The sequence below is a fragment of the Lethenteron reissneri genome, chromosome 29 (assembly GCF_015708825.2).
Source record: "Lethenteron reissneri isolate LAM-NWPU_2019-01 chromosome 29, ASM1570882v1, whole genome shotgun sequence".
Classification (NCBI taxonomy): domain Eukaryota; kingdom Metazoa; phylum Chordata; class Hyperoartia; order Petromyzontiformes; family Petromyzontidae; genus Lethenteron; species Lethenteron reissneri.
The window spans coordinates 13,657,862-13,670,579 of NC_083807.1; the positions used below are offsets into that span (position 1 = coordinate 13,657,862).

The 12,718-nt window shown below is 43.0% G+C and overlaps 1 protein-coding gene across 2 annotated transcripts; it reads right to left on the bottom strand.

Moving 5' to 3' along the window:
* Positions 1 to 62: 62 nt before the first annotated feature.
* On the bottom strand, positions 63 to 12,333 carry LOC133349279 (homeobox protein AKR-like). 2 transcript variants are annotated; one of them, XM_061562649.1, is made up of 4 exons: positions 11,927 to 12,333; positions 9,293 to 9,329; positions 8,388 to 8,596; positions 63 to 4,006 (listed from the first exon to the last, which is right to left on the bottom strand). In XM_061562649.1, the coding sequence occupies exons 3-4, from the start codon at positions 8,580 to 8,582 to the stop codon at positions 3,281 to 3,283; spliced, it is 921 nt and encodes a 306-aa protein (XP_061418633.1). In that variant the 5' UTR covers positions 8,583 to 8,596; positions 9,293 to 9,329; positions 11,927 to 12,333; the 3' UTR covers positions 63 to 3,280. The 2 variants fall into 2 exon arrangements, with proteins under 2 accessions (XP_061418633.1, XP_061418632.1); XM_061562648.1 differs by lacking the exon at positions 9,293 to 9,329.
* Between the last annotated feature and the right edge of the window lie 385 nt (positions 12,334 to 12,718).

The following is a 12,718-nucleotide window of genomic DNA, read 5'->3' on the forward strand; positions in this document are numbered from 1 at the left end:
ATACCACGGCACAAAATCACATTGTTCAACCAATCATCGAAAACGGACTCTTTATCGTTTTGAAACTTTTATTGAACGTAAAAATACAGCAATGATAATTCTCATTTTTAAAAATCACAGTTTACAAACAATTGGAAGGAAAGCTTCCATTACAGTAGAAAAAAAAATGTAGAAAAGCATTATAAACCCTTGCAACCTGAAGGCAGTTATTGCACAGCTCAATGAGTTGTCACATCCAGCCAACTAAATCAGTCTTCACAGTCTTCCCAGTGTTGTGCTTCATCTATACTGGTACTGGATTTATACACGCACACACATACTATTAAAGGCCACAATGGTTATTAAGTATGGGGACAAGGTGACTTGTTATAAACAACATTAAAATGTCCAAACCATATGCACAGAATAGGATGTAACATGTAATTAAGTACATCCAGCACACGTGATAAGCTTTCAGATGGCAATCATGTGCACACAGTACTGAACGAATTTAACATTTAAGGCTACATTGGGGCATATCAAACCGACACCACAAACACTATTAACAAACTGAATTTGATCAATTGGTAGTGTTTAGGCTGAACACACATTCACATTGTTGTAGATTGGCAAATTATTTTATGTTTGCATAAAAGTAAGGCACTCTGCTCCATTTAGTCTTCTTACATTACTCACATTTCTAACATGATATCCCGAAAAAATGGTCAAACACCTGAATGTCTATCACTGATGAAAATTAAACAGGTGTTCATCATTTATAACCACAGAATGAAAATCAAGGAATTGTTTTACCTAATTTCCACCTATTGCAGCATACGCAAGTTTGCTTCTGTTTACCGTTAATTTAACAACGGAGACAATGACAATTGCATAATGCAGTGAAACTTCGACAACACGAAATAATAAATTCAAGTTCTGAATTAAAAAGGAAAACACAGCAATTTCCATACATTTCCAGCAGGTTTGCTTTTAAGTCTACTTCTTAAACGTCAAACTATTGCATTTCCATGAGACCCATACATTTTAATGTTTGCACACAGGTGCTCACCATTCTTCATCATTTACCCATGGAAACATTCATCGCCCATTAAACAGAAAAAAAATAAACCACGACAGCGAGGTAGTTTATTTTAAAAAACCATCAACTTAAAACACTTACCCCTGGAAAACACTCCCTTTTAATTTAAACTCAGAAACTAATCTAAATAACTAACAAAAACTAACCTAAAAACAAGCAACCGTCAAGTATAGTCAACCGCTATAATCAGATTGAAAAAGCTACACATTAACATTTATAGGATCACTTCACGAGGCGTCACTGCATACATAACAAGTATATAATGATGCATATATGTATATGCTACCCATGAAGACTCAAATTATGTAATGCAGTGTATTATATGAACATGCTGGCCAGACAACACCATCTACTTAAAATGGGCACATTCAAAGTCCGCTATGAAAAAGTAATGTCAAAAAATAAATTAAATGTTTACGGCTTAGCATAAAATGTAGCTTGGCCCAAATGTGCACATTAAAAAGATAACCTTAATACACTTTACAAAAAAAGGTTATTAATGACACTCGGAAGATGGGTTATATTTAATAAATGGTCAAAAAGATATGCAAAAAACAAATTACTTTACTTTTAAATATAAATACAGTACAACTGTTACGCAGTATTTATCAAATGACAAGAAAAAAAACTGCCCAAGTAAGCAACATTAACACAACAAACCCTCATCATTTTTTGGTTTCCACTGTGCAGTGCAAGACAAGTACCGTTATGATTAGTGTAAAGTACATCCAGAAAGTTTGCCAGTTTCACCGTGGAGCAGATTGAAAGTTATTGCAACACTAATCTGATTTGCGCAACGAGTCTTGCACAAGGTAGGTGACAGGTTTCCAAGTGTGCATGTCGATTTGAAAACAATACCGTATGGAAATGACCCAAACGTTAAGAGGACCATTGTATTGGACCATGCATAACTAAATCAAGGTGCTTGAATACCAAGATTTAAAAAAGATGTCTGTCGACCCAAGAGAGACAGATTGTGTCTGAACATTTTAATATTGACTTAAATGTTAAAATTAACCTCAAAGTATCATCCCAAGCATTTTAATTACTTAAATTTTTACGTTTTTACTCAAAATCAAATATTTTAAGCTCATGATCCATAATAGTCAGCATCAATGTGTAACGTCATCACCCCGATGAAAACAGAGCCACTGGGACGCAAAGTGACTACAACGGTATTTAAACAAAAAAACTAAATATACAAATACTTAACAATATGCAGCATCACAATTCAGTATAAAAAAAAGTTAAAGTTACATTGCAAAAAATGTTTTTTTATGCGAGGGAAATGGCAGCATTTATACATTATAAAAGAAAGAGGGGGTTACTTTTGGACCTATTTATTAAAACTCCCAACATACAAACCGTGTTCACAACTGTGCCACACGTGAGATTTGAGAAGCCCAATTTTCTTTTATAAATTTACTAAAGGCTGCCATGCTCACAGTTTTTTTAGTTTTGCTCAACTACCTTAAAATTAAGAAACCATGCAAAAAATACTCAAGAAATGCACTTTAGGCCGACGACAACTTAAACTATGAAAAACTTCTACGCCTAAAACTAACAAACTATTTAGACATTAAAGTTAAAATGCACAGAGCGTTGCATACGATAATACTTCTATTCCGGTTGTAACTAACCAACCGACCTAGAGGCACACTTTGCACGTGAGAAAAAAACTCCACTGCACTTGAAACTAAATGAAAACAAACATCTGACAAGCTTGCATTTATCTGGACCATGTGCCTCAAAAACACCAGTTTCAATACCATGCAGTGCATAGTCTGTATTGTAAGAATATTGTCTATATGCTTTGTTTTGTGTAACTCGTTAATAAAATAGATGTGTAGTGGTATACACCTAATAGTGCACAGGAATGTCAAAAGCATTTTTGGGGGTTTTGTTGAACAGAAAGATGTTCAAAAGGTGGCTGTATCATTGTAAAATTTAGCACGAAGCTTTGCATTGTTTAAACCTTTGATTTGTTCAGTCGCTGTAAATGGAAACAATTAAGAGAAAAAAAACTAAAGATCGCACTTATCGGTGGTCATGTATTGTTGACGATCAATTTTTTTTAAAATCCCCTTGCCATTACCCATTGGATGAAGTGCTGTTGGTCTGATCCAAGGGGAACAAATCCCAACCTGCATGAGACCAATGAAAAGCTGCCACACTTCACCAGTAGGTCGGCAATGCATGTGCCTAAAACTTGGAACACTTTCCAAGGTACATAGCCTGCTCCACAGCTACATCAGCAAGCATACAGAGGTTGGCAAAGTCCGGTGGACCTGCAGGCATATCCGCTGGACTTACAGGCGAAGCGCTGTTGTGGAAAATGGTTTTGTATGTCTCGGTGTCATAAGGGTTCAATTTCGGAGAGCTGTAGTCCAACGGAAAATCTTGGAAAGTAATTGGGGTGCTGCTTGTGCTGCTGCTGGTGCTAATCCCGCTGCTGCTGTTGCTGCCACTGTCGCAGATGTTTGCGTAAGCGGTCGCATAGTTTGGGCTGACAGAGCCGCCGTTATCCTTCAAGTACTGGCGCTCGGAGATGACAGCGTCAAAGAGGTAGTTGACCAGCCGGTTGTGGGGAAGGTCAGCCATAAAACTGGGTGGGGAACGCACAGGCAGCGGTGAGGTGGTGTGCTGGATCACGGAGGGGCGCAGCACCCTGCTGTTGGACGGCCTGACGGCAGCCACCGTCACTTCGCGGTCGATCAGTGGCAGTGCAAACGTGGGGTGCTCCATAGTGAAGGGCAGCCCGTTGGACATACCTGCGGCAGCATGGCTGTTCCAGCGAAGCGCCAACTGCCGTGCAGTGGTCCTAGCGGACGATTTTCGGGACACCACGTAATCTGCCGGGTCTTCACCTTCCATGCGCAAAACATCGGGCAGCACCCTACGACGAGCATTTATGAACCAGTTGCAAACCTGTAAAGAAATTAAAAGAAAAACTTGGTTAATTACATACAATTTACATTCATTTAGCGGTTTTTTTTTGGAATTGCGTAATTGTTTTACAAGTCTTTACATTTGTATTTGGAATATGAAAATTTAATTTGCAAAACTTTTCATCAATGTCTGATTAAAAATCATTAACCAACATCGGTTTATGTACGACTTTCTCAAACAATGCCAGGTTCGCGCTTCCTGTTTCCGAGTTGCAGGGGCAGAGGTTTCGTTACCAAGCAAAGACACGTGGGAGTTGACTGCGATGTAGTCATGCAGAAACAGAATGAACACTATGCCATTTCAGGAGAAAAAAGAAGGATCGATGTGTTTTCAAAATAAACTATTAATTAATTGTCCTACCCATTACTGTTTGTCGAACTAAATACTGTAAGTCCATTTGGTCACTCAAAACAATACCTCTGCGATGCGACCCGTCACAATTACCACCACACACTCGCTAACACGTGTCGGGGAAGATACTGCTCAATGGTTATGAATGAACATGTTTTTACTTGAGAACGTTTGACCTCCACACACCAACAAAGTGTGCTTTATTTGAACATTGAATTGCACGTTAATCATTAATCGAGAACAGGCATGTCTGATTGGTAAAGCCGAGAGGAAAGCACACCGAGAAAAAGACTAAACACTCCTGGCCATCACCAGATGCTACTGCAAGGTATTTGGACAAGTCCAATTTCTTTGCAAACTGGCACTCCTCATAAGTAGCATTAATTAAATAGCATTTTCTGCAACAACGACAGATACATTTTTCACGGAGATCTTGTGCTGGCCAATATCTTAAACGACCTACATCTATCTCTGGTGAAGATCAGGTCAGTATGTGCAACAGAAAAAACGAATGCCGTTTATGGAAGTGAAAGCTTTTAACATGTGACACTGTGGTTAAGTTGCAGGTCATAGAAATTATGAAAAAATGTACAACTACTGTACTGCATTGGAAGTATTTATGGATGTTGAACTTATTTCGTATCGTACGTAGCCAACCGTGCTTTGCTATAAATGGTGACAAAAGCCTCATCTGTCCAGCAGTGTGCATGCGAGTCCTAGAATCCCACAGCTCACAGACAGTAAACCCACAAGCAAAGCAGCACTGCTTGGCAGTGGTTTTTTTTTGTGTGCAAGCCGTCGTGTTCACAACACCAAACAGCGTGGTCCCCCCCTCCTGCCTGCACAATCTCCTCTGCCCCTTAACTGTCAGCAGAACCACCCACGGTGCCATGCTTACTTGTGCACAGGAATCACTATAAACGTGTGGCCGATGAGATTATGGGGAGGGAGATATTAATTTCACAAGTATGTTTTCATGACCAATAGGATTCATAATTAATTACCATTTGATTAGATTGTGCAGGTACAATGTATTGTTTTACTAAAACCCTCCACAATTAAGTTGTGACATGAGAAAATATGCAAAATAATAGTTTTTTTTGCAGAAATCATGAATGTTGAAAAATAAGACAATGTATTGCTTGCATTGATTATTTGTAAATGAAAAATTACGAAGGATCATTGTTTTTTAATATAAAAACAGGTAAAAAAAACTACCCTCTAGTCACCAACATGGCCTGTTTTCACTGTAAGCGTTTAATAAAAGAAGTCTTACCACTACCACTGTCTCAAACCATTTTTATAGATGGCACATCCCCTGAAACCAATGCATTTACTATACAGACAAGTGCCCCTCCCACAGACACGACGTCTAGACATATCTGGACTAGAATGTGTTGGTCGACATTCTAGGAACTGCTGGCCGCTGGCCAGAGCAGGGCTCCCATCAAAGCTGTCACCGCCGTCTTGTGTAACGCATGGCAATTCTATCTCTTGCCACATTGAGGGCCGAGAGCTTTTCCAGATGTTAACTACTGCTGGGCATACACCGGGATGCAATATTGATGTCGTCATGGACTTGTGGACTGGTAAGCGAGCAGCAGCGCTGTCCAGATAACGTTACGGCATGTTTATTTAACCTTCTAACTGCAGCCACCACGTTACGTATGTAAACAAACACGTTCTAAAAATGTGCCTGCTCCTTTTGTAAATGCAACTAATATATATAAACAATCATGCCAAAACATAAGCACTATCTAGGGATTTCAGTGATAATTCTCTTGCTACTTAACAAAATCCCTAAATTCTAAACACATAATAAAGTGATTGTTTAGTATTGGGTTACACTTGAAGACACCCCATTTCTCCGTGCCCTCAACCCATGCACTCTTACATTTCAACCTGGCTTAATTGATTGTGGGCGTTTGTGTTCATGTCAATGGGGGTTTTTCCATCTGCTATGCCTGGAGTCAAAAGATACAACATCATGTCCCTTCCTGCACTTAATTCAAACCAATGTCCATACCGCAATTGCTGGGTTTTACCTAATTACAGTACGTTAACTATCAATTAGTTTTTTGAATACCACTGAGAATCGATCACCAGATGAATGCTAGCACTTGATTCAACAGTTACAATTTGAAACGTTACACTCACCTCTCTTCAAGCTAAGCACGTCTCAATGCGATGCAGCTTTCAAAAATGACAAGTACCGTGCTGTAGTCATACACGGAAAGTGTTTGGTCAGTATGTGTGGTTTTAATTGTTTCACTTCAAAGCAACCCCCCATGTCGTGGTTTAAGGCGATTCCTGTATTCTTTCCTGTTTCTTAGCACTTAAAACACGTACCCAAACTTAGACACTGAATCTTTCAAACACTCGCTTGAGAATGCCCAAAGTTAAAATCGTGTTTATCCGCCCCTTGCCACCAAATTCCAACCACCCTGCCCAGCTTCTGCCTACCTCAAATCTCATTACACTAAGAATAACAAAAGAACAGCTGCTTGATAAAAAAAAGAGTTTAAACCTGTTTTAAAGAATTCAGGGATTCTTGAAAGCATGAAAAGTAATTGTGGTACACTGCGCCAAAAAGACACTGCACGTTGCAGTCATTCTGTCAGCTGTGACTTGCTTGCAAGCTAACTGGAAGAACTCAAAGCTACGATAAACTTGTATGATTCTGCTAAACTACAAATAGATACAATTACAAACATTTTGTATGCTTGTACGTTGAACTTATTTCGTACCATATGTAGCCAACCGTGCTAAATGGGGGGGGGGGGGGGGTGTAGGGGAAGGACAAACCAAAACAGAGAAAGCAGTTCTAAAGAAATTAGTTTCCAATATAGATTTGTTGCATGGTTAGCAAAGTCGTTGCGAGGATGACCAAAGTTTGCGTGGTGGGTTATGCTCCTTGACGAGACGAGCAAGGTATTGTGTTTAATTTGAGTGAATTATTTACACATTTATTTTATGTAAGTGGTTCTCAAGAGAGAACGGACAAAAATGTGTTATAGTTTTTGGAGTGTACAGCTTGCAATGTCCATGACATGCAAGTGCTTGAAAATCATGCATCAGTTCAGTCAAAATCACGTAAGATCCATCAGAATCAGCCAGATGGATAAGATCACAAGGACCACGACTTGTTAAAAGTTACAACATGCTTTTGTAACCTTTTCACACTGTACAAATACATATATTCAACCAAATCTTTGGCACTATATCTAATTGATATGTTTGGCAGTTAAGAAAGTCACAACGTATCTATTAGCAATTTACATTGGTACGCAGGCAGCATTCATAATTTTTGGTTCTAAATAAATGCCGCTTAAATTTGTTGACTTAACTAACATATTTAATTGCATTTCTATACTCTTTATTTATCCAGGATGCACATTATTTATCCAGGAATCGCTCACCGAGTTAATACCCTGCATGAGGAAGTTTTGGTCAATGCCATGTATATGAGCGTTTGGCATGTGGGAAGAGGTAACTCTTCCATCAACACTGACATTCTAAAATAAACTTTTTTAATTTGACCAGGTCAGGCCCACTAAGCTATATAGCTATTTTTCAGAAAGACCTGGTCACAAATGATAGCTCAACAAAGTGGCTTCTCATGTGGAAATTTATACTCGTGATGTTGGAGGGGAAAACCGGAGGACCCGGAGAAAATCCACGCGACCACGGGGAGAACATGCAGACACCAAATATATAGGCGTCAGGGTCGAACCCACGACATAATGTGCACCAGGGTGAGGTAGTGAACATCTCGTCACCGTGCCCCACAGTGGCAACATTCCATTCCTGGCAACCTGGCAGCCCAGCGTGCTTGGGCGTGTCACAATTTCTGTACGATCCGTTAATCAACCCCCCACATCCCCGCCACCGTTTTAAATGACTGGACCTGCAGGCGTACACCACCACCACCACCACACCATCTGAACGACATCGACCACTTCCACCGAATACACAGCTCGGGATGCACGGGTGTTGGCCGCATGTTTACCTGCAGCGACGTGAGCTGCGTGCGCTGGATCATCATGATCTTCTCCACATCCGACGGGTAGGCGTTGAAGCGGTGCGCCAAGAGCCACTCGCGCATCAGGCTCACCGCCTCCTTGGGCAGATTTCCACGCTTGCGCTTGATCGTGCCCGACTCGTCACTGACCCCCAGATTGTCCTCAGCCTTGACCTCATCCATTGGGCATGCCGCCTCTGCAATACAAAACAAATCGAAAATAAATATAAAAAAACTGCAATCTTTACCTCAACATCCGAAAACAGCGCACGTGCTATGCCCTAGGTGAAACCCAGCTTGGGTCAGATTATACTCGTAACTGTCAAAACAGCAAGCGATGCCAAACATGCAAAAGCACACGTGCGATTCTGTGATGAGCATTTACTCAGGTGTAGATATGCAAAATGGTGAGTTCACGGTTAATCTGTAAAATAAGTCAAGGCAAGCATTCCAACACACCCACACAAGACTACTTGAATGCACACCTACTCCTGAAAATCTGTCAAAAGGTTTATGTTTTGGTCAGATGAAATACCCAATAATAAATGTCAAGATTTTTGCTTCGAAGACGAGTTTTAAATCACAATAAAGGTTTTTGAAAGGCAAGCAACGATCAAGCTGGTAGTGCCGCATTTTATGAAAGATTGTGAAGCTTTCATTAAACAATAATATCAATATTTAGCTTAAATACCTTAACAGGACGACCAAAAGCAAACAGTTGATTAAAATAGAATTTCGAGTTTTAATACTTTAACAGTTCCTTCATTTGGTTAATGATGGGGATGCATAAGCTTACACATTACAAGGCAGCGTGCACATTAAGCGATGATTCAAAACACATTATAACAACAAGAGGTGTTAAGAAGCGGGACGGGAAAATGAACACCACTAACATTTGACCTTGCGATGGCACCTGTCCTTTTCAGTGCGCTGAAAGTGTTCCAAACAGAGACAGGGAAAAAACTGAATGACGTTATAAAGATGCGCCACATATTACCGGACTGAAAAGCAGACAAAGTTAGTTTGCTGGCACTAGAGAGAAACCAAAATTGAACGTACAATTCATGGACACAATTCATGGATCAGGTGGCTGTCACAAGACTTCACATGCACTTTGGATGCAGTTGACAGGTCCGATTATGAAGGAGCTCTTTAAATAATGTATATTAATGTAATTTGGCAATATTGCATGATAAAAAAAAATTACATTCACTTTGTAGTTTTTACATTTCAGTATTGCCAGGTATTAGCCGAAATGCAATTACTCTTTGGACAAATAACGCTATCACAAGACTCCGCTTAACTATTGAATGCATGTAGGGATACATGCAGCGCGGCATTAATTCCAGGGATATACCCAGGAAAGCCTCATTGCATCGGGATGTTTGGTGAAGTATGTTTGGCCCACTTGGAGAAAATCCACCCATACATACATCTCAAATAACCACCGTCTACTCCTGGCCACCTCGCAGCCCCAATACTATTCCCAGGCTGAAGTCTGCGTAGCCGAGATGCCATGAGAATGAGACAACCACACACAGTAACAAGGAATATACAAGAGTATGCTAAACAAACAAGTTCAAACGTACAAAACGTCTCGCATTCATATCAATATGCACCTCAAACCAGTGCACCAGCAGCAGCAGCTCACGCCTACAACAAAAGCAATCACACCCCACGGGCATCAGAGTAAGTCGCCCGGTGGTGGCTCGACTGTCGATGGGGGAGGAAAAAAAAGTGACAAGAAGATACATAAATGGTGGGCGATTGACAAGCAAGGAAGCACAAAGAAAAAACACACCGTAACACCCGACACACAACACAGAGATAAAGTATTGAATAAGCACATTACCATCAGAAAATGTTTCTACGAGTTGCAGAATCAATGCATTATCCCACACAATTAACATGGGGGTAAGACAGTGATCGGTCTTGATGAGTTGAGACTTATCACAGACCATATTTACACTTTTAGTCGGAGGGGTCATTGCTAAATTACCCACGCCAAACCATTTAGAGTAATTGAGAGATTAGAAATTAAGGGTTTTCCACACTTGGATTAAACATTAAAGAGCCAAGGACAGTAACATGTAAATACACAGATCTACCAGTGTTCATTTCCTGCAGCTGCTTTTTTTTTGTTTAGTGACAAAGCAAATAGTAAAAAAAACGTGGCAAATTTCACAGCAAGCGTGATGCATGCTGTGAATTACTCCGAGAGACATTTCAAGAGAACGACACGCGTGGTACTAAAGGGCGTTAAAGGGAATGAATAGTTAGTTTCCTGGGCAGTCACCAATCATCGGGGCAGGGCACACAGGATGGCGACTGTCACACCCGAGACTTGAAGCGACACGGGAGTGGAGTGACAGCCCAGGAATGGTAAACACGCCCCGAGAGGACTGGAAGGACGCACGTCGCGGAGATGTTTTGAGTGATGAAACGTCGAGTTCGTGTACAAGGGAGCTGGTGGTGGGTTTACGTCGCTTCAGATTATCACGATTAGCGCTGGTTGGCTACGTACGGTGCGAAAGAAGTTGAACGTGCAAAACGGAAATTGTCAATTCGTTTGTTTCTCCCTTGTGACGGAACTTTGTAGGATGAACGTTGAGATTTATAAGGGCACGGGGGTGACCAATAAGGTCCGAATTGGTCTGTAACAGGTTTGTCATCCCTTCGCACCAACACGCACGGACCAGCGTGTTGAAGTATGGTCAAACGACAGCCGTGAAACACGGAACTTCGTCCAGCAGTGGGTCGACGCATATTTTAGTTTTTTTTTTAAGCGATATCATCAGTGTAGTAAATTTACTCTCCACAATCAACGTTCTTACGACGCAAAATAACCTCACAAACACCCGCGGTGAACTCGGCCGAGCCAATGTCACAGGCCAACAAGTGACAACCACCTCGTAGCTTCCCACCACGAACTACATTCATACAATCGCCCCTTGTTCAGTCTCAAATTAGAAGCTTTCCGTCCGTCCGTCGTCTGCGAAAGAAAACCAAACACACAACCACAACCACCCCCCCTGCCTCCCCCAGCCCGTCTCGCCATCGTCATCTGTCAGAAGCGGAGCAGCAATCGGTGGGGGAGGAGGGAAGAGGGGAAACACGAGAGGACAATCGACGCCGCATTCCCGCCACCACGAGCCGATGCAAGAAGCTCGCCTCCACGTGGGCCACGAGGGAGACGGCATGGACACACACGAGAGAGGAGCGAGACGGCATGGACACACACGAGACGGCATGGACACACAGGAGCGAGACGGCATGGACACACACGAGACGGCATGGACACACAGGAGAGAGACGGCATGGACACACACGAGGGAGAAGGGAGGAGACCGCCGAGACAGACGAGGGAGCCGCGTTGACGCCACTCTCCCCTCCCTCTTCGTGTTCACACGACGCAGCAGCAGCACAAAGCGCGCGGGGGGGGGGGCAACGTTACGGTCATCATCATCATCCGAGTGATTATTATCGTCATCATCATCGTCACCGAGACACGGACGAGCACGACTCACCGTTCTTCTGCTGCTTGTTCTTCATCGTCTCCGTGCAGAGCAGTCACAGCAGCAGCAGCAGCAGCGGCGGCGGCGACAACAAAAATAACAAAACGAGAGGAAACTTTCCCCACGCTGTCGGAAGCGCCCTGCTGCTGCTGCTCCGCCCGCGTTAAACTTCTTCTCCGCCTTTCTCCGCGACGACAACAACAAAAACCCCGCCGCTACCTCACCGCGTCTCACCCCCTTCTCTGTCTACCGCCGCCCAACAAAACTTGCAACAAATCTACGCGAGCAACTCGGTAGAGAAAGAGAAGAGGCGAGAGAAGAAGCAGCGGAGACTGACGCGAACACGAGGCGGTGACAGCCGTCAGACGATGACTGCGGCGGCGAGGAGGAGGAGGAGGCTGATGATGAGGAGGCGGTGGTGGTGGCCGCCGTGTGAGGAGTGGAGGCGAAGACGGCTCCTTTTAAACTCCTCCCTCGGACACGCGGCGACCAATCAGGCGGCTCGGCTTCCTCGCACCCCGGGGGGCGACCAATCGGAGAGGCTTCCTCGGAGTCTCCGCCCCCTTCGGCCGCCTTTTGAAATGCAGCGGAATGCGCGAGCGCAAGAAGGAATGGGCGGGGGGGGTCGTGGGGGAGGGGTAGTGGGGGGTTGGGGGTGTTAGTGGGGGGGGGGGGGTAGCGGAGAATTGTAGTGGTGGGGTAGTGGGGGGGGGTCGTGGTGGGTGGTAGTGGTGGGGTAATGGGGGGCTGGTAGTGGGGGGTAGTAGTGAAGGGTGGTAGTGGGGGGTAGTAGTGGGGGGTGGT